The sequence below is a fragment of the Rissa tridactyla genome, chromosome Z (genome assembly GCF_028500815.1).
Source record: "Rissa tridactyla isolate bRisTri1 chromosome Z, bRisTri1.patW.cur.20221130, whole genome shotgun sequence".
NCBI lineage: Eukaryota > Metazoa > Chordata > Aves > Charadriiformes > Laridae > Rissa > Rissa tridactyla.
In genome coordinates, this window is record NC_071497.1 from 53,045,842 (window position 1) to 53,068,452 (window position 22,611).

A 22,611-nucleotide genomic window follows, 5' to 3' on the forward strand; every position below is an offset into this window, starting at 1 on the left:
TCTGTGATTCATATAAAACAATTAACATTGTGAAAGAACAATGAAAATATATGGCAGATCATAATACGGCTAAATTGTCACTCTGACAACTAACTGATTAAATGTGCAAAATACAAAATTGAATGTGCAGTCACCCAGTTGAAGATGTGTTTGCAGAGTTGCACACATCTTCACTATCGCAAGAGATACTTGCAGAGTATCTCATGAGATACGGTTTTTATTGATAAATCTCCTCTCAGATTCTACAGGTCTGTCCCCATTTTTCACAATGCCTTTTTACAGGGCATAGCTTCGGTAACACTAGTCTGCATTTTCGAGAAGATGGGCTGAGAGTAAGTTACACCAAAGGAGCAGTTTGAATTAGCTGTTAAGTCTTTAGGGTTGGGAAAATAAAAAAATGGATCGTATGTACCCCAAAAAGGAACCAATATGTTGAATCATTGCAGATTGTTGCTGTTGTGAGTACAACATAATGAATTCATAGTATTACTAACCGCAGATGCTGAAAAACAACAGTTAGGTCCTGTGCCTGCAGATAGGTGCACTTGGCTGCTTCATACAAGTTAATGGTATGGACATGGCTGTTAACTCACTGATCATTTTTATTAGCATACACTGCTTTCTTGAGCTGTGCCAGGGAAAATGAAATTATAATCAAAGTGTAGTATGTGAAGCACCATAAAGTAAGTGTTTTAGGACTTAATTTTTTTTCTAGTATTTGAAAGTATATGAGTCTTGAAAAAAATGGTCTTTCCTGTAAGGAAAAAAAAAAAAAGGCAAAAAATACTGTTGAAGTCCATGTCTGGAACTCTTTTTAGAATTCTATTTCTCACATAAGACAGGAGAATTGTCCATATTAATCTTGTTTTCAAATGTAAAATATTTTTGAAATCATAAAAGATCATGTAATAATTTTTTCTTATAAATGTATTGAAAAGCAGTGCAGTCTCCAGAAGATTATTTTTCATACCCTTTTGAAATCAACCGAACCTATCAAGTTGGGTGGAGGGAACATGCCTGACAGGTGGCACTAAGTGAAACTCATTATTTTTTCAGTGCTAATTCTTGTAAAAGAAAATTAAAAAAAAAAAAGCTTTAAAGAAATCAAAATATTGATGCCAGAGAACAGCAGAATTCTCCTGACACCTTGTACTTCTATTAACAGGCATAAGCCTGCCTCAGCCCTGCAGCTCATTCCAGTTGAGACTCTCACTTTACTTCAGATGTTCTTTGCAGCCTCTTAAGATGTAGTAACGTGAATTGTAATTGAAGCAGAAATTTTTCCTCCTGTGCTCTGCAAATGTAACTTCAATGTAAAACCTGGAGGGGGAAAAAAAAAGTGTCAGTCAGAATGTAGCAGCTGAGGTGCATGTGTTCGGGGCTTATGTGGTGTGAAGGTAACAGATAGCCTGGCTGATTGAATTGCTTTTGTTGTTAGGTGGACTCCAGCGAGGCAGATCTAGCGGATGAGTCCACCTTTGAATCGCAGTATTCTCTAGAGGGTGACGTCTTCCAGGCTTCAATGATAGCTCTGCATGCCAGTACCAGTAGCGGTGAGCTGAACTTCAGCTTCTCTCTTCCATTGTCAACTCCCAAGGTAAAATGGAGGATGATTTTATCGATGATAAACTTTGATTATGAGTTTGAAAGGCTGTATTATTAGATATAAATGTTTTATGCCATCCTGATTCAAACTGCACTATTTGTTACAAGATTAAAGTGCAGTTTTGTTTAGGCTAGCGGTGGTGTCTTTCAGATGTGTGTATTGGAGAGGCAGCTAGAAGGATGAAAGCTTGGATTTTTGTTTCGTATAGCCAGATAAAGTATGGTGAGATGTTTGTAGTGTTAAAGCTGTGGTGAGTACTCTGCTACAAAAACTTAATTGCTGTTACTTCAGAGCACAGAAAAGAGTGGTAACACAAAATAACTGCATTATTTTACAATATTTTAGGTAGGAAAAGCAAGAGTAAGTTTTCATCCTAAGCTTTGCTTTTATACTTCATATTTAGTATGTTTGCTAATTCATTTACTGTGTTCTTGAATGAAATGTTCATAATGATACTATAATTAAGTCTGTATGTGTCAAACCTCTAATTGCTAATAATTTCTATTTAAAGTCAATAAATGAAGATAAATTCTTAAAGAGTATTACAAAGATCAGTATCTTTTTTTTCTTGCTGGTCACATACCCATAATGACTTGATTGTTTGTATCGGAGCTGTTGCTTTGTTTCTCTCCATGAGTTTTCATGCTTTTTTCTTGGCAATCTGTAGATTTATTTTGCCATTCAAGAGTCTTCCAAATCATTTCTCCTAGCAGTCATCATTGAAAGCAACATTGTAGGGATTTCTCCAGGTTTGCGGTCTGTGGTCTTGAATAGAGTAGCTGCTGCTTTTTATCCACACCTGAGCTCTAGTAACTCCCTTTATCCCTTCTGGAATATGTTCAGCCCTTACGAGGCACTGGTTGGAAAGCTAAATTCATCTTCTAATGGTTTCTCCTAATCCACAAAAGAGCACGTCTCTGCCGTGCCAGTGGGACAGATTGCATTGTTTCACCCTGTAATTGTTACATAAATGGATTATGCATTTGGCATGCTGAGAAGCATTTTATGAGATAGAGGCTGGATTTACATTATATACCATGTTGAGGCTGTAGAAAGTCTTAAGTTATTTTCAGCATTGACTTAAAGACGGCTTCAGTTTACATGCTTTTTAAAGATTATGGTCCTTACTCTTCAGTGTTCATCTCTGTGCACCAGTATGAAGTGAGTATTAAGTTCTCATCAAGTAACATTTTTTACTCTGCAATTATGAGTGACTTCACAAAGTAAACATAGCGAGAAAATCTGTTCATGTAAGAAGACTTCTGAAGCAAGTGAAATGCGGTAAAAATGAAAAAAAATGCTATTTGATGCTATTAGGAATGCAGAGCTATTTCAGCTATTTCTGACTGCAGGGAAGTTGAGGGGTTCTGGATGTCTTTGGTGTCACTTTTAAAATAGGTGATGAAAAAAATAATACTTAAAGTAATGCAAATGCTTTAATGAGGCCACATGTTGCTGTAGCTCCAAATTCCTGAAATTGTGTTTGTATTCAAAAATTACATCATTGTCTTTAAGTGAAACAAAAATAAAAATGGGCATATGCTGCAACTACACTATGTATATATGGCATATGGAACACAAGTTGAGCATGATCTGGGTCTTGTTTTCGCTGATTTGGAAATGAATACAAAACAGACTTAAAAGTAGGTGTCTCAGCTGTCTTTGAAACCTTATGAAATAATTTAAATAGATTATAGTCCTAATGTTCTGTTCTGCAAAACATAGGAAATTATTTCATTGATTACATCATGCAGATTAGTTGTATTTAGGCTTTGCTCAATTATCTTCTCAGATGCTACTTAAACCACTTATTTACAGGGGAACCTTTTTTGATGATTGTCTGGGGACAGAGCAAGCATGTATGCACTTCATGAAATATGAAAAAAACCTAATTCTAAGGCCCTTCACACAAAATATCCCAAAATCACAGGATTTAGCCCATTTTTTGGAAAAGGAATAGAAAAATTTATAGGACCAGTGGATAACAACTGAGACATATGGAGGTAGACCTTCTTGTGGCTTCATTTACTACATTTCAGAGAATAATCCTTAATACTGATACAGAGCCTCTAAGTCCTTCATATATCTTTCTAATACCTAATGGCCTTCATGTTTTTAAAATTACTCATTTTGTAAGCTCAGCTAGAGAATATTTGAAGATTTTATTTTTTTTCAGAAGGTTGTGATTATTGGAATCCCTTAAAAAATTGGAAATGCAGGACCTTGGAATCTTGAAAGTCAAAACAAATTTTGTGTAGAGAACTTAATCCTCACACTGCAGCCATATCAATATATTTGCAATAAGTACTAACTGCTAAGTTTCTGTAACTACATCATTGTATTTCATTGTTGTCACACTTCAAAACCTCCATGTTCATTTTTTGCTGAGATTTCACCAAGATTTTACTTTTCCTTCTTTGTGTGGAAGGGATATCTAAATCTGTTTCTACTCAGTTAAATGGATAATTAGATTGCATACTTATTGTCGGAGCTGCTTGAAATTGCTCTTTGGTTGCTAAGTGTTTTGAAAGTAAAGACCTTGGTCTTGCAAAGTTCTTCTACCTGAGAAAGACAATTGGATGCTTTAATTTTAATAGCTTGCGGAGTTATATCTAGTTTGAGAATGTGTGAGTGGGTGTTACTTTGCTGAAGTTAGTGGAGGGTTATTGATGAGTATTAAATTAGAATTTGGCCTTCAGCAATAACTTATTTTCATTGACTTCTGGTATTTTAAAACAGAAGAAATTGTATGAGGAATCAAGTACATTTTGTAGTAAAATACCTGTTGGAATCTACTGAAGACACATAAGTTAAATATGTTTAAATTCTGTGAGATTAGTTTCTGTTTAAGATTTTAGCATGAAATGCACTTTTTATTTATACTGTAGAAGAATGTTGATTGTTCATTGTCTCCTGTGTTTAACAGTCTGTTGGAGAGGAACATTCAAATGCTGCAGCTGATTTCTGTGTATCTGACAAGAATTTGTACAACATGGATCTGAGTCAGAGAGTGGGAGAGCCGAAGTCTGTAGTGGACAATACCCTTGAAACTGCAACTGGTTTTACTAAAAAGGATCTTCTGCCTCTGGATGTTTCGGATATCAACCAAACTGAAAGTGAAAACACAACAACATGGACTGGACCTCAGACAGCAGCAGAAATAGCACTGACTACAAACCTTGCTACTACAGCGCAGCTTGATCCCACGGGAAATGTAAAGATTTTTTTATTTTTTTCTAAATAATAAATAGCAAAAACCTACAGAAAGGCCATATTACACCATAAAATCTCCCACAGAAATTGACACTGGCCAACAGCCATGTATGGTGGTGTGATTATAAATGTCTACCCTATGTGGTAACTCATATCAAAACTTATCGATATAGACCTATCCAAAACATGAGATAATTTGTGGCGTAAAGATAGTCATCTCCCAGTGTCTGGCTATAAGAGGGTATATAAAATTCTGCTCATACGTCACAGCAGTAGGTACTGCTGGACCACAATGGACCACAGTTGGATGGGCCAGGGAGCTTTTCTTAACTCCTGTTAACCTCCACAGAGGCATGTGTGCAAGGAGGACATGAACAGCTGGAAAGCAGGCCTAGGAAGCTGAGGGGCAGTGGTGTGATGGTCCTGCATCCTGGTGTTCACGCAAGCCTGGGCAGTCCAGCACACAAATTGGCTTGTGATGCCACAATGTGCAAATATAATATTCCGTTATATGACAGTTACTGTGACATGTGTTTCTTTTTTCCTTCCATGCAGTGATTTATTAAGACATTCTTAAAAGAGCTGTAATTTCTTACAAGATTTGTTACTTTAGCACTGGCATATTTTCAGACGTGTGGTGAACAAGTCTGAGCGCCCTTGAATTCACCCCACTAATTTTAAGAGTGTAACTGATGTCCCTAAATTAAAAGCATGTATTTTGTGGTAGATTTGCTTTATTACCTGAATGAGAAGAGAAATTTCATGTGTGTCGGTTTGATCTTTAATGGACCAACTTTTCAAATGTCTGTATAAGGAATCTGTATTGATGATGCACCTAGCTTTCTGTATAAGGTAAAAGGAGTTGAGGTCAGTATGTCCAATTGTATTTTTATCTCTGTATTCTGAACTGATGTTATTTTCCCTTGTGTTAGGATCAGGTGCTTTTAATGGAAAAGAGATGCCCAGTATCTCTGGAGGGAAGTACCACAACCCCAAATTCGGTCAAAAACATGTATGAGAAGACTATCACTATTGCAAAAGGCAATTCAAGTCTAGGTAAGGTAGCTAACATTTTCTGTAGCCTGTTCAGGAACATGGCTTTCTGTTTTTCGCTTGTGTTTCCTGTTTTATTAGTAAAGACAAAACATTTCCCTTTCAGTGGGGAAGGCATAACAGGATATTCATTCTTTGCTGCTCTTGCCCCGTTTGGCTATGATGTCAGGGGATCCATTTGCTGTCCCCATGAACACAACAGTAAAGTGACAAGTCTCACTGAGAATTTTTTTTTCCCCCATAAAGGAGTTTAGTCTTTCCTAAGTGTTAACAGAACCATTCTAATGCACTGTTTTTTAATGTCTATACATTTATATAATATAGTGGAAAAATGAGATAGAGCCAAGGAATGCAGTAGAAAACCACTTTGGTCAGAGAGTTGCAGACTGGACTTTCAAATGTATGTAAGCACAAAATGATCTTGCTTTCTGAGGACGGACAAAAGGGTCTAAACAAGCTGTTCACTTCCTTGCTACGTATTTGTACTTGTATCTTAAGTGCCTCAATATGTCTGAAAATCAGATCATTGATAAATTTATTAGGTAGTATTTTTAGCTCAATGATGTTATCATTTTGCAGAGAATTTCAGAGTTTTAAGTATCCTCAATCTGCAACTTCTTGAGCATACTGACCAGAGGCACATTTTGGACTGAACAGGCATGACAGATCGAAACATTATTTGTTGCCCTCTCCTGGTATCTGGTGCAGCCCTGGGCAGTGTGAGGGGTAGCATGGGGTTATCATCCTCCCCAGCCAGTTCCCAGAGCCAGCGTGAGGGAGGCTTTGTTGTGGGAGGCTGTGGTGCTCCCGTACGTGGGCAATGTGAGGCAGTGGTGCTCCTGTACGTGGCCGGTGTGTTTTCATTTGCTTTGGTTTAGGTTCCTGTTGCTGTTTCTCCCAGCTTCACATCCTTGAAGACTCTCTGGGTTTGGTAGGGCAGGAGTTCGTGTGGGTGCTGGCTGTTTGCATTGACTCCACAAATGCTTTAAGATGGGTTGTCCACAGAAAGCACTGTGAGGGCAGCCCATGCGCCCCTTGTTGATAAACAGCCACCACTCGGGACTCCTTGCTCTGCAGAGGTGGGTGAGGTGCTGTGATGCTGTAATTCAGTGGGCGCATCTGCCTGGAATAAACAGCCCTCTGTGTCTGGATGCTCTGTCTGCCCATACCACGTTCTCCTTTGTGATACAGCCAGACACAAAACTGGATCAGGAAGTGATCTCCAAAACGTAAAGCTGGAGGCAAGACTGATGCGGGTGTCTGTTTTGACTCTCATTGGTATGAGGTCCTTGTGTAACTACTGCCTTTACTGGCCTTATTGCCAGGCTGTATAAAGTGCAGGTCACAGTGCAGTTCCAGGCATTTGGATTTTGTTAAAGTTCTGTTTGCAATAACCTCTTAGCTCAATGGAGCAGTGTTTTTCAGTATGTCAACGAGTATTTTAAGGGCAGTGAACGTACAAAGCAAATTTCATGTCAAGAGTAACACAGCATAAAAATACAAATTTGGGGCAGGGTGCACATTGGCAAACATTACGTGCATGAAAAGTAAGACTGGCCTCTCATGTATGCAGAGTGTGAGTGTGAATAACGCTTTCTCCTGGCTTTTGACTGTAGTCTTTTTCTTCTAGTCTGTGTGTGCTCTGGCCTGCGAAGCTGCCTGGGCACAGTGACCAATTTACACGCATGGCTGCACTGCTTTTAACTTTCATTTTTATAAAAGGAGCTAAATCAAGAGCTGTGAATGTTCTCGAAAGCTGCAGCTGCATCAATTACTTCAGTTGAAAACTGGCACATCTTTTTTTCTTTTAAGTGGTGTCACCCATAGCTTGCAACAGCTCTTCAAACCCAGCCGCAGCTGGAGTTCTAACCTTTTGATTGTGGTTTTTAAAAGGTAAGAGGACGGAGCACCCACATGCAGGATGAGCTGAAATGCCATTGTCCTATGTGACACATTTGGCAACTTGAGAGTGGAATTTGCATTTTTAATCTGAAACTGTAGCTGTCCAAAGTGTGACATCAGCCTTTCAGATCTGTTGTAATGAGGGTGTCAGCATAGAAGCCGGGAGTGATGTTTTTCTAAAGTGCTATTACACTACCCTCAGTAACACTGTTGTTTGTTGCTGGCTTAACCAAGCAGCAAAGTTAGGTTCAGAATTTCAGTCCACATTTCAGCTGTTTCCTTGGCAGTTTGCTTTTCTGTGCACGCTGCCTCTATTCTGGTGGAGACTGTTATCTTGCTGAGTTGTGTTTACATTCAGATCTGACTGAGTAACCAGTGTGAGCATATCTGTCAAGAGATGGTTGTTGGAAGGAGTGCGTGAGTGTAAACGCTGGGGCATCCACGCCAGGACAGCATCTGTAAATGCCATCTGTGATGTGCTCAACATTGTAACAATTACTAATCTGAGGGCTAGGGGACAGACAGTTTACCTCTACTTTTTCTAATAGCAAGGCAGTAAATCAGTGGCATTGTGTGTCCCTATCGCAAGTCTGATACTCCCATGTTTAAATTATGCCTGACTACGGCCGACATCGTTACTTGGCAAATCATAAATATAGATCGCCAGTCAACGGTAACATCATATTCTTTCTCCTGTTTAATATAAAGTGCCATCATAAAGATGGGTTTTGCAGTTTTTCCAAAAGATAAACTTTGAATTCCGCATATCAAAGTAGAGAGGTACATGTATTCCTGTGTCTAAGAGGCTTATTGGGCTATTCCTTGCTAGTCGGGTCCACCTTCTCATACTAGGACAGCTATGTTGATCTCACTACAAATGGGCCTGAGGACCTAACACCATTAAGAAGTTTTTATTTTCTGGAAGGAGCCTTAAAAAGCACAAATGAATATTCAGATTAGTGTTGTCCTTAGTATTTTTTTTTTTTCCCTGAGAGAGATATATAGGCAGATGTTTGTATGGTTGTCTGAGTCTGGGTAGCTTGGGGCTTATATGTATATATATAATTATGCCTTCTAAACTCTGTTCAGCCCATCTGTCTGCCAAGGTTTAAGGTCACTGAAAAAAGTGTTCCATCTCTGTCTTCTGTAGCCATGTTTGTATATAAATGGTTAGTATTTTTTCATAGTCAGTATCCTTGATGGTTTTGCTTTGGGTAGGTATCGTCTTCCTTCCACTGACAGCCTGGACAATAGTGTAAGGGCTTGCAGACACACAACTGTGCTCCCTGATGTGCTTGCTAGCCTGATGTTTACGTGAAAAAACAGGAGAACACATAGTGTGGTAGTCACTGCCTCCTCCAATTACACTCTCAGGCACTCTTACTCCAGTGGCTCCCTCTTTTTAGTAAAGCAAAGCTTCCATGTTGATGCAAAAAAAGAATAAAAAGATATTGGCAGTATTAAGATACTGGAAGTCCATTGGGTGGACTTCCAGGGTGTTGGCCCTTCAGCTAACTTCCCTTCAGGCCCTTTCCATTGCTTTAGCGAAGAATGGTTTTTCCTGGAACTGTGAGCAGAATTGATTTCATGAGCACCAACTGCCCTGAAAATAACAGTGACAATTCATGCATGTGAGAACAGTCACAAAGACACGTGAAGCCCAGCACTACAAGTAAGTCCCTGTGGGCTCCCCATGGGGGAGGAGGGAGAATCTCCGTCTGATTTCCTATTAGTGAAAAGAAAGTGGAGTTAAATGGTGCGTATTAAGAAGTAGTGTCCTACTGTGCCACAGCAGGTGGTGTAACTCAGGTAGTGGAGTGTATCCGTCAGTAGCGCGTGGTCTCCCACACAAGTCAGGATGCTCTTCTGGGCCTAAGTGATGGCCCACCTAGGAGAGCAGGAGGGCAGCTACTGTGTCAATGAAATCTAATTCAGGCTTTCTGTTGAAAATAAGGGTGTGGTTGTACTGACTTTATGCACCTAATTAACTGTTTAATCATTTCAGCTCTGTTCCAAAGAGAGCCATCATAAACTAAACTGAAATGTGGTGTGTAAACTCAGTGAACCATCCAGAAGAGTGGTAAATTTGGCTGTTTTAGAAGCAATTTCATTACCTTTTTTGTATATTTTCTGCTCAAATTTTCGACTTAGTTTTTTTCATATTGAGCCTGATATGTAAAATGACACAAGGTAAAGTAAGATACTGTGATTGTGATTTGTAACTGCTATCTCCTGTTGGAAAGAAGGAAATGCAAGGGAGAATAAGAGCAATGTTTACGTTCCCTGCTCTAGGTTACATTTCTTTTTCTTGGCACTCAGAGCTGGGGCTCAAAGATGTTATTAACTGTTTTATGTGTTTTTCACTATAGGGATGACGGTAAGTTCCAATAAAGATGGCTCAGGAATGATAGTCCGCAGCGTCATTCATGGAGGTTCAATAAGTCGTGATGGACGGATTGGTGTGGGGGACTGCATCCTGTCCATTAATGAAGAGTCAACCACTAACTTAACCAATGCACAAGCCCGGGCTATGCTAAGGAGGCATTCACTCATTGGACCAGATATAAAGTAGGTAAAGCTAGATGGTGTATTGTAGTAGGAAGATGCTAATAATCAAAATCTGGTTATTTATGCAAGTAATCTAAATGAAAATTTTGTTTGTTTTTTACAACATGAGTTTACCTTTTAAGTTACAGCTTCAGATGGATAATTCACCTTCAGATTACAGCTTCATGGGTTTGAAATAAAATCACTTGTGTGAGAGGCTTTGGATGTTCTTAGAAAAGTTATTACTGTCATTAGTAATTATCGTCATTACTGCCCTGGTTTTACTGAAGGAATGGGATTAGTCAGAGTAAAGAAAGTAAGGATTTCCTCAAGATGTTTGTGTTCCTCAAAGGTGGAGGGTCCTGGCCGTTGCACAAGTGATTTCATGTGATGGGGATCTTTGTAATAGATTTTGGTTTTGACTGCCGGACAGAAAGTATGACACATGATGTTAATGCACAAAAGTACTACTTAAAACATTTTCAGTACCTCTGTGACAAACGTCAGAAACAGTCTGGTGAAGTCACTTCCAATTTTTTATTAGTACATATGAAGGAGCTGTTGCTCTGGTGCATAATTATGTGCTCTTGGGAGTAAGACTTTAAACTTGCAGTAATTAATACAAGTTTTGAAGAATCCATGGGCTTGATGAGAAATTTTCTTCCTCTCAAGGTCACTCAATTTACAAATTTTAACTTTCCCTTAAAGTACAATTCTGTATAACTGTTGTTGTGGAGTTAACTTTGCCCACATGCACCATCTAGAAGTTAAGTTGTTCCTAAGCTTGTGGACAGCTTTGGACACACCAATGCTGGGTTTACAGTGACAAAAATCTAGTAGCTTTTTTTCTCAAACCCATGGTAACATGGATTGGGTCAGATCTGCAAACGTGATTAATGGAGCTGTTGCTAATAGAAGCCTTTATTTATTTAAGAGGCTGCTGGCCTTGAGAGGGATCCCAGTGTGGTTGCAGATAACTGTGTGGTTTCTGCCAGTTCAAAATGGACTGCAGGGCATTCCGTTCTTCCCCAGAAGTGTTCTAGCTTTGAAGAGACCTGGCATTTTGGGAACAGATAGGCAAAGTATCTTCACGGTGGGTGGTAGATTTCATTGTATGCTCCTTAGGTGTCATGCATTTCGGATTATGATTTAATGCAAACTTGTTTAAATAGTGGGATGTGCTCATATAATGAATTGCATTATTGTCAATGCTGTCATGAATATGAGCGAGTCAGCATTGATGAAATGTGACATTGATTATTATAGTAGGCTTTCAAACTGTATTATAATTCCCACTACCATGACTGAGATCAGTTAGTATGTGTGCATGCATGTGTGTGTACGTCTGCTTAGATACACAAATGCTACAGCACCATTCTTTTGTGAGGAGTCTTTATTAGTGCCATAGTTACATGATCAAACACAGACGTGTTCATTATTTGTGCTTATCCTTTTGTAGCTGCTGCATTTTACACTATGTGACTAAAAGTTTTGTTTTGTAGTCTTAGTCTTCTGCAGATACATTAGAAATACCAAAATCTTGTCTTAGACGTGAATATTCAGATTTTCCAGAGAAAAGTACATCCCCTTTCTGAAAGATTCCACAGAAAAGGGGCAGTTGCTATTCATATTCTTACTTTAGATTTTTGTCTTTCATTTTCTATTTATGTTCTTCGGTGCACTCCCATGATAAGGGTTTAAAGTGAATCTGGTGTCTGCACTTCAAAGAACTTAAGATCAAATCTTTTGGTAGCTTCTAAAGAAGACTTGCAAGAATAAGGACAATATTTTTGGGCCTACGTAGTTTTGATACAAAATTATTCAGCATAATTAAACTTTTCTATTAATTTGTCCTTTCAGAAGCAGTACAGGATACCAGAAAAATACTATCATACAATACAAACATGTGGGTAATGTCCCAACTCAGAAATTTGGAGATAAGGAACATTATCTCATGATAGTTTTTCCTGTTGCTGAGAGGGATACACAGCTGTATAGATGTCATTTCAGGTCTAATGCGGTGCACCACCGTGCAGGATTTGCAATTTAAGGGCCAGCATTTCAAATAAGCAAGTTGAATCTCTTTGGTATTGTCCTCAGGAAACAAGGGTGCACAAGCACTCAGGTGTGGCCATCTTGATGTCATTCCTATTAATCCATACAGGGCTGCAGTGCTGGCACCTTAACTTTTAGACTGAGCTTTTTTTTGAGTAGCAGGGTGCCCCCAAAAGGTGATTAATTTCAAAGCTGTATTTCAGTGGCAAACAACATGATTTGCTGAGAAAACATAAAGCTGTTTGTACTTGCCACATAAAGGCTTTGTTTTATTTTATTAAAGGAAATTTGATTTTGAATAGTTGAAGAAGCAGCAATCTGAGTTTCAGACTTAGGTATTTAATTTTTTTTGTTCTTTGTGTGTGGGAAAACCAGGTGTGTGGCCTTACCAGAATGCATTCTGTTTCACTTCTCATTCCACCTTGCCAGGAGCTCTTGTATTTCTGTAATAATAGCCAGGGTTTTGTGCTCAGCAGCAGCTGCTTGTAACATCTGTCAGATAATTACAGAGCTGAATCAGAATTCACCTGCCTAAAGTGTGGGGATGAATTACTGATCAAGAAATAAAAGACAGATTGCAGTTCCATTTTCGATGCTTGTTAATAATCACTGCTGTAGACAATAATAAAGAACAGATGCTTTCTGGGGGAGGTGTAGATGAAGTGGAGGTGGAAGGGGGAAAAAAAAAAGAAGAAAGAAAAAAAAGAAAAAGCTCACACTTTTAACTACATAAGTATGCCTCTCACATTCAGCGTGAGACATTGACATTTGTTAACATCATTGTAAAAAGATGCTGCATCGTATGCTTCACATTCTAGATCTTCTCCAGCACCTGCTGATGATCAGGCCCTCTGTTATGTGTGAGTATTGGCAATTCAGAAACTCATTATGACTCTGTGTTGCGACTTGTCTGTAAAATCATTCCATGCTTTTATGACATCCATAGTAATGTCAGGGATATATCCAGATATAGGTACATACTCTTTGTGTGTGTGTGTGCATGCATGTGTGGCTGCACACGTGGATGTGTATATATCTAATTTTAAAAAAGGTATGACTCTGTGTGTACATGTACGTGTATGTGTATATATATAGATATGGCTTTAAACTTGAAGATTGGAGCATACTTCCTCAGACTGGAATGAAAACGCCTGTATTCTAAAAAATTATTGCTAATATTTTTAAATTTCATCTGTGACAGCCACCGCAGACGTGCTCAGAGAACATACGTATGCGTGTGTATGTGTGTGTACAGGGTTCACAGCTAGAATTGGCATGAGTACGATGTACTGATATCTGGATTAATCTCAGTGTCATATTTTCTGTGGCAATTACATTTTACTTCCTTCATGTATAAAAAGGTTCAAGTTAGACCTTAAATGTCAATGACAGTAATTTGTCCTGAACATTTTCCATACTTTGTTATTTGGTTTGTTGGTGTTTCAAGGTTTTGTGTGGCTGTTCAGTCAAGCATGTGATAAATGTTCCTCTGTACTGCATGCAGTGTTGTGTTTACAAGATATTTTCCTATGTACACCCTTTGGTGTTTCCATTGTCATTGCTTTCATTACTAGTGCATATCTCTGGGGAAAAGAGGGTGGTTGTAGCTCTCAAGAAAGGAAACCATAACACTTTCTCCTTCAAGCCGTACAGCTGTGAAAGAAAGGAAGTGATTAAACCCTGCATATACTTTCCCTTGAAATTGTTGAACTTTAACTTCTCTTGCAGATATGAATTACAACACAATAGTAGAGCAGTCATTTACTTGTTTCCTGTTTTCTGTGTCTTAATCCCTATTTCCTGGCACTTATTTCTCTTTCCGTCTTCCCGGTGACCATATTAAGGCAATTATCAGTCCCTTTTACAGATGAACCGTTCAGGTGCCTGGGTGGACTTTTCTTTCCACTTTACAGCAAAAAGTCAACAGAGTTGACCAGACATGTCCAATACCCTTCTTGTTCTGGGCCAGTCACACGCTGAGCTGTTCAGGATGATGTTAGATATCTTCAGACCTCACTGTGACCTCCAAGAAGTGAGCTACAGTAGTAGTGATCCAGCAAGTGATGGATTTGATAACTGTGGGGTGTCTGCCCATGAAGTACTAAATAGGGAAAAAACTCTTGGCAGGTATAAATCCAAGGTCTTTAGTACAATCTGACCTTGCTGTGTGTCACAGAAGGCAGGAGAAGGACAGACCACCATTTAGCAAAGATGGCTTTCTGGTATACATGTTTCCTAAAACTAATTTTCAGCAGAGCTAGTTTTTTTGTATAACTTTTCATTTCAATAACAACATGCAAACGACAGGGGGAGGAGGACAGTCACATCGGTAACACAGCTTAGCTAATAAGAGCAGCTAGGGAACCCTTTGCAGTTAACTGAACTTTGGAAATCATGAACAAGAAACAAAGCTGAACTCCTACACAGAACATACAGTTTAGTTTTCTTTTCTATGCTATTTTTTTGCAAAATGCAAGTAAGTGTTCTATTTAGTGTTATATTTATGAAGTAGCTGAAGCACTATTGAAGTTTAGTTGCAGATAAGAATGAACAGTTAAAAACATACTGAACATTCCTTTAAGTACTTAAAATCAGGCAATTAGAACTGTAGTTAAGCACTAGAATAGAAATAATGTCATTTTCCAAAGAGCTAAAATGTAACAGCTCCCAGTGATGCTATCTAAATTTGACTCCATCTGTGGAAATCAATTAGGTGATTCAGTTGCTTAATTTTAGATGCATATTTCAAAATGGGGGAGTGAACCTCTTTTATTCTCAGAAAGGGAAGCTTATCCACCTAAGAAATCTTTTGGGAGATGTTTATAAGTAGCATATAAGGCTGTTTGAGAGCATCCGTTGAGCCATACCTTTTGAATGTCCCAGCACGATGTCAGTTATTCATTCGTATAATGAAAAACAACAGGATATCCAAGAAGTTGGAGTGCATATGGTTTACCTCCCGCTTAGCTGATCTCTAATGCTGATGTTGTACAGAAGTATGAGGTAAAGACTACTACTACCAGTCTTTATCCAGGCTGAGTCTGGGCATATCTGTTTCCTTTTTAGGAGCCTGCCATTCTCCTTTCCATACTTTGAACAATAGCTTCCAGCTGCAGTTTAGCATACAGGAGATTGTCCAAGCCTTCTAGCCAGCAGAAGGGTTGCTTGCAATTCTGGTTTCTTTAATGCAGCTGTTTTTCAAGGGAAAATACATTATTTCCTACTTATTTTTATAAGGTGAAAATTGATGAATTTGATTGGGATGAAACAGATGTATGTAACTGGATAAATAATACATTTTCTTTCATTGAAATGCAGCTTGCACATCTTGTAGCTTTTGCAGAGGCAGGGTATTCTTATGGACTTACTGGGTGGTGCTTCTGCGGCAGCATTTGCCCTGTCAGAGATTTGTGACCATAATACTAGCACTTTGCTATAGTTCAATGCATTTGGAGTTGGAGATGGCTGAGAAGTAGTAGTGATTTTTTTCAAAAACTCTTTTCCCTCTTGCTTCTCTCCCTTTCACTGCAAGGCCTTCACAGAATAACTGCTGTGTGTCTTGCGTGTTTCCCAGTGCTGGAATGCCCTCACGAATGACACATAAGAGTCAGTGACCTGCTGAGTGTTTGTTCCCTAGTGTATGTTAACTCCCCAGCACTTCAAAATGAAAACGCTTTGTGTCAAGCACATGACACTTACGTGTTTGAAAAAATGCCAAGGTAGAAGAGGGAGGAGATTTAAGGAAGGGAAACAGCTGGTGATAGTATGGATGATGTAGAAATTTCCATTAAAAGAACTGGAGAGTTCCTCCTGTTCAGCACCCTAGGCACCTTCTTAATGATCATCTTCTGCACTTTTCTAGATGTGGTAGATGTGAGAGGAGGTAGGGAACATGCTTGAGCACAGATGAAGAAGACTAATAAAGATGGCGCTTATGGTGATTTTCATACACTACCAGGTTGCAAGATGATTCTCAAGGATCACCTAGTCCAATCTTTATTAGCAAAAGCACAGTCTAGACAAGGTGGCCCAGCAACCTGTCCAGCTGAATCTTAAAAGTGTCCAATGTTGGGGAATCCATGACTTCCCTGGGGAGATTATTCCGATGGCTGATTGCTCTCATTGTGATAAATTTTCCTCTTGTGTCCAGTCAGAGTCACCCCAGGAGTAACTTGTACCCATTACTCCTTGTCTTTTCCATGTGACTCCTTGTAAAAATGGAGTCTTCATCTTCTTTGTTGCCACACTTTAAATACTGGAACATGGTGATAAGGTCTCCCCTAAGCCTTCTTTTCTCAAGGCTGTACAAACCCAGTTCTCTCAGCCTTTCCTCGCATGGAAGGCTTCCCTTTCTGGCCCTTCTCTGGACCCTTTCCAGCCTGTCCACATCTTTTTTGTATAATGGGACCCAAAACTGAACACAGGATTCCACATGTGGCCTGAGAAGTCCTTGAGCAGAGTGGGATAATGACTTCTTTATCTCTGCTGGTGATGTCTTCGTTGACGCAACTCAGCATCCTGTTGCCTTTCTTTGCTGCTGCAGCACACTGTTTGCTCATATTGAGCTTCTTGTCCACCAGGATCCCCAGGTCCCTTTCCACAGAGCTGCTCCCCAGCGGGGTAGATCCCAGTCTTTGCAGTACTCATGGATTATGTTTTCCCAGGTGCAAGACCTTATATTTGTCCTTGCTGAACTTCACAAGGTTCTTGTTAGCCCACTCTTACAACTTATCCAGGTTTCCCTGCAGGGTGGCTCTCCCTTCCCAAGTGTCTGCTTCCCCACTCAGTTTGGTATCATCAGCAAACTTCATTCAGGGTACACTTGATCCCATCATCCAGATCACTTATGAAGATACTAAACAGTGTTGGGCCCAGTATCAATCTCTGGGGGACCCCACTTGTGACAGATTGCCAGTTTGAAAAGGAGCTATTTACCACCACCCTCAGTGACCAGTTCCTTACCCTTGCACAGACCACTTGTCTAGACCGTAACGCATAAATTTCTGTAGGAGGAGGCTGTGGGGAACCGTGTCGAAAGCCTTGGAGGCTTGGAGGAAATCCAGGAAGACAACGTCCACTGCTCACCCCACATCAACCCATCAGGTTACTTTGTTGTAGAAGGTGATCAGATTTGTCAAGCACGATTTGCCCTGGGTGAATCCGTGCTGTTTTTTTCCAATTACGTGTTTCATTTGACTTGTGATAGCCCCCAGGAGGATTTGTTCCATAACTTTCTCAAGGACTGATTAGCCTATAATTTCCTGGATCCTCCTTTAAGCCCTTCTTGTAGATGGGAGTGCCTTTTTCCAGTCTTCTGTGATGTCCCCTAATCCCCACAATTTCTCGAAGGTTATGGAGAGCAGCCTCACAATGACGTCAGCCAGCTCTCTTTACACCCTCAGGTGGATAGCATTAGGGCCCATTGATTTGTAGGGGTCAGGTTCCTGTAATAGTTCACATACCAGCAATTTTGGTAGAGTGTTTTGGACAGACAGCATTAGTCATATAAGAGTTTGTTTGCTCTTTCTTCTGCTGCTTGCTGTATTCATAAGAAAACGAATGAGAGGGGGAAGCAATGGAAGTCAGAGAGTGAGAGACAGAAGAGGATTCCAAGGAGGGAGTGACGGACAGGAGAGGACTCCAAGTGAGAGACTCAGGGCTGAAGGAGTCTCTCCTCGGCAGGTTATATGTCCATGTGAAGTGGTCAAGATTTTTTTTGTCCCCCCATGTCTGTTCTGTGGGGAAATACGTTCATATTTCTTTTAACCATGAGATGAATGGGAGGACAGCCCTTTTTTGTCTGTTCTTTTTCCATCAGACTTACTTCTTGGCGGTCCTGGATCTGATAGCCAGGCTGCTTATTGAACAACTAAAGGTTTTTAAGAAGACAAAGCATCATTAAAGGAGGACTGTCTAAGTAGCTCTGTTTAGCAATGGTGTCCTTTTGCCTTTAGAGGGAATTTTCTTAACAAATATTTGTCATGCCTTAATCTTTTTTTCTTCTCTTCATTTCCTCCTCCCCAATCTATTGGGCCATTTCTTCTTCTGGCATTCAAACATGATTGGCTTGCACCAGGGCTTCAGGAGTCTGCATGTCATTTGACATGGCAGTCTGACTATCCCAAGCTGGCTGGAAGTGCGTGAAGCAGTGGAGGAGGGAGTTGAGCAGGGGATTGCTCCCTGCAGCATAGATGGTGTGCTGTAACTGTAACACATTTGTATGTTGAAACCCGTGCAGTATTTTTCACCAAAAGCATAGAAACCTAAAATAGATACAAAACCGCCCAAGAAAGCACAAAACCTCTTGCAGACCAAGTTCCAGAAGCATTTTCAGCCAGTATTTAGGATGGTAATGGTGCTTCACACGTCATAGATCCTTCAGTGTTCATCTTTGCACGAGGAATCTCTGTTTTAACTGAAGCTGGATTCACTCTATTACACTCTCGTCATTGTTCAACCACCATTTACTTAAAATGGAGTGGCCAGCCCTCACAAAATCATGTGCTGGTCAGCTGCCTCATTTGACCATAAATGCATGTTTGTTGCAAAGTCACAAAGGATTCTTATAACCCCTTATTCTCAATGTACCAGCATTGTGGCTTTCAAGTCAATAACTATATGAATTGGTCTTGAGTGGCTTCCTCATATCCATTCCTCACACCCACCAAAGGCAGGACCAGTGGTCCTCATGTTACTTTAATCATGTCCCATTTTATTGCAGTATTACGTATGTGCCAGCAGAAAATTTAGACGAGTACAGGGCCAGTTTGGGACAACAGGCAGAGGGAGCTGTGCCACTTGAACTTTTTGCTTCACATACTGTCAGGTGAGTCAAAAGACCTACTGTTTTCTCCCATGGGGCTCTTAGAGGTAACTCTTTCCATACACTTTGCACAGTTCAGAAAGATAGGTTTTATTTTAGAAGAGCTGAAAGGTGGATGATTTTCTTCAGACCAGGAGCCGTTACAATAGAAAGCTGTTCAGAATACAGTTTTTGTTTTGGCTAGCAAATTTTTCTGACATTTTTAAGGCTGTTTTATAGTTGTTGGATGTACCAAAAAGGAGATTGAGTGCTGCCTCTTCCTAAACTTCTCTTAATACCATGGGATTTGATTTAGGTATCGCCACAAATACTCACTGCCTCCAGCACAAGAATTTGGCATTGATGGTCTTTTCAGAATGTATACTGGAAGGAATGAATTATGCTGTCCTTTTCCTTGAGTTACAAATACTTATTACAGTTACAGGCCAAAATACTCAAAGTGACTAATAATTTCTGTTCTCTTGAAATTAATCTCCAAAAGCAGTAACTGTTTTTGAATACTGCTGTTAATTCATTTTGGAAACAATAAGTAATTACCTTCAACTTTGATTTGGTTATAGTTTCAAAATATAGAGTCTTTTATTCTGTGGTTGTCAACCAGTAGCAACTTAATTGCAGAGACAAGTGGACAGGGAATCTCCAAACACAATATGCGTTCCAACAGACGTCTGAAAAAGATGTCCCTTACACGAATCCTGTGTACAAATTCTAATGCTGGCAGGGTGATCCAATACATGAAATTTTGCAGTGAAATCTAGTGATTATGTGGGTTCTTTAAAAATTAATTGCATGTTCCTGTTCATTAGCAGGGAACTTCCGGAGCTTCCAGAACGTGAAGAAGGGGAGGGAGAAGAAAGTGAACTCCAAAATGCAGCTTTTAGTAATTGGAACCAGCCCAGAAAGTAAGTGCAGATCTAATTGCACAGTATAAAATCTCATTTGAAATGGAAAAATTTTGAAACCTGTAATATATTTTAAGAGGAGTAAGAAAACAACAGAATTGCTGCACTTACATATATTGTACATTGCAGGAGTAATTTGCTGTTGATTTTTACTGCCATTGGACTAAATCCATGCAATCTAGCAGTATCTTGATTGCTTTAGTAATTTATCTTTATAGGCTGACTCTCTGGGAGCCAGTAAGAAGAGATGAAGAGAAGGATTTAAAGTTTTGATTAGAATCCAAAATAAAGAGAACAACAGTAGACAGAATTACAGACTTTCTGAGCAATTCAGGAGATAACTCCCACTGAAAAGTGGAGTTCCTCAAGGATCAGTACTGGGACCGGTCTTGTTTAACATCTTTGTCAGTGATATGGACAGTGGCATTGAGTGCACCCTCAGCGAGTCTGCAGACGACACCAAGCTGTGTGGGGCAGCTGACACATTGGAGGGAAAGGATGCCATCCAGAGGGACCTTGACAGGCTGGAGAGGTGGGCCCATGCCAAACTCGTGAAGTCCAACAAGACCAAGTGCAGGGTCCTCCACCTGGGCCGGGGCAATCCCAAGCACCGATATAGGCTGGGCAGTGACTGGCTTGAGAGCAGCCCTGAAGAAAAGGACTTGGGGGTGCTGGTGGACGAGCGGCTCAACATGAGCCTGGGCTGCATCAGGAGAAGCGTGGGCAGCAGGTCGAGGGAGGTGATTCTCCCCCTCTTCTCCACTCTCGTGAGACCCCACCTGGAGTACTGCGTCCAATTCTGGAGCCCCTACTACAAGAGAGATGTGGACATGCTGGAGCATGTCCAGAGAAGGGCCACGAGGATGATCAGAGGGCTGGAGCACCTCTCCTGTGAAGACAGACTGACGGAGTTGGGGTTGTTCAGTCTGGAGAAAAGAAGGCTCCGAGGAGACCTTATAGCGGCCTACCAGTATCTTAAGGCAGCCTACAAGAAAGCTGATGAGGGACTTTTTAGGATGTCGGGTAATGGTAGAACTAGAGGGAATGGATTAAAACTAGAGATAGGTCGATTCAGATTGGACGTTAGGAAGAAGCTCTTTACCATGAGGGTGGGAGGCACTGGAACAGGTTTCCCAGAGAGGTGGTGGAAGCCCCGTCCCTGGAAGTTTTTAAGGCCAGGCTGGATGGGGCTCTGAGCAACCTGATCTAGTGGGAGGTGTCCCTTCCCGTGGCAGGGGCATTGGAACTAGATGATTTTTAAGGTCCCTTCCAACCCTGACAATTCTGTGATTCTATGAAAAGCAAAACTTCCCAAGGTGGAGTTATTTCTCAATGTTTTTAAACCATTGCGCAAATCTAGGTGTCTTCAGTGTGCAGTATTGTCATAATCACAACAGATTTTCATTTATTTCTGTCCGTGTTTTGGCACAACAGGGTTGAACTCTGGAGAGAGCCTAGCAAGTCACTGGGAATCAGCATTGTTGGAGGACGAGGGATGGGGAGCCGCCTGAGTAATGGAGAAGTGATGAGAGGGATCTTTATCAAGCACATCCTGGAAGACAGCCCAGCTGGCAAAAATGGAACACTGAAAACCGGAGATCGGATCGTGGAGGTACCAGCCGAGTGCGTTTGCTTGCATAGCCCCAGCATCTTGTGAGCCTCTGAGATGGATGTGCGGTCCTGAGCCAGCAGCTGTGTAATTACTCCAGCTGGCACTACTTGAGCCATACAGTGTAGTACCATCCACTAATGTTTGTGTGCAGACAGCTTTCAGTGTACAACCTAAAGCATAGATGACTGACACTGTGAGCACTGGTCTATAAAGCCGGCAGTTCTACCTGCCTGTTTTAAAGTCAGCATGTGTAGGAAAAAGCTTGCTTGGTGAAGCTAAAAGGTTTTACCTTTGCATATTGGATAGCAACAGAAATGCCCACTGAAGAGGAAAGAGTGCAAATAACCATCAAGCTTATTTCCCTCTTAAATCTTAATCAGATCACATTATTCTTGTGCAGGAATTAAGGGAGACTTTTTCTTCCTGCTGACATGAAGAAGGCTGGATTTGATATGAAGAAAGTTGAGCATTATGCTCATGCCTGAGGATAGGGTAGCCAATGGTGTTGCAGGGAGGAATTTGTCTAGATTTCTCTTCTGTGCTCATGCAGCCACTTCTGCGCTCATGCAGCCACTTCTGCTTTCTCGCTTAAAGAGGAGTGAGTGTACTGAAAGGAATGTATCTTTCCTGTGATAACTGTACGTCATACATTACCCTCTCTCCAGTGGCAGGCCATTAAGAACCCCACTCCTCAACCTTGCTGGATGTCCTTTGCTGACTGTCCATCAATAAGAGTATAACAAGCAAGGTGATAGAGGTGGTGATTCTTCCCCTGGATCAGACTGGGCTTGCTTTACGTGGTGGTACTCAAACTGCAGTTTACTGTCTGCTTCAAGATTCATATAAAGGATCTTGAAATAACATAGGTATTAACATAGGTAGCAGTTTCTAAAACAGG

At 40.5% G+C, this 22,611-nt stretch overlaps 1 protein-coding gene across 14 annotated transcripts in view; it reads left to right on the plus strand.

The window, feature by feature from the left end:
* Positions 1–22,611, plus strand: part of MPDZ (multiple PDZ domain crumbs cell polarity complex component) — a 98,669-nt gene that overhangs the window by 44,573 nt on the left and 31,485 nt on the right. For 5 of the 14 annotated variants that reach the window (XM_054185575.1, XM_054185574.1, XM_054185581.1 and 2 more), the window contains exons 18-25: positions 1,439–1,597; positions 4,533–4,820; positions 5,752–5,875; positions 10,144–10,342; positions 13,195–13,236; positions 19,098–19,202; positions 20,006–20,101; positions 21,536–21,713. In XM_054185575.1, the coding sequence (XP_054041550.1) occupies positions 1,439–1,597; positions 4,533–4,820; positions 5,752–5,875; positions 10,144–10,342; positions 13,195–13,236; positions 19,098–19,202; positions 20,006–20,101; positions 21,536–21,713 (1,191 nt within the window). The remainder of the gene's footprint in view (positions 1–1,438; positions 1,598–4,532; positions 4,821–5,751; positions 5,876–10,143; positions 10,343–13,194; positions 13,237–19,097; positions 19,203–20,005; positions 20,102–21,535; positions 21,714–22,611) is intronic. The other 9 variants (XM_054185580.1, XM_054185583.1, XM_054185584.1 and 6 more) reach the window with 5 other exon arrangements.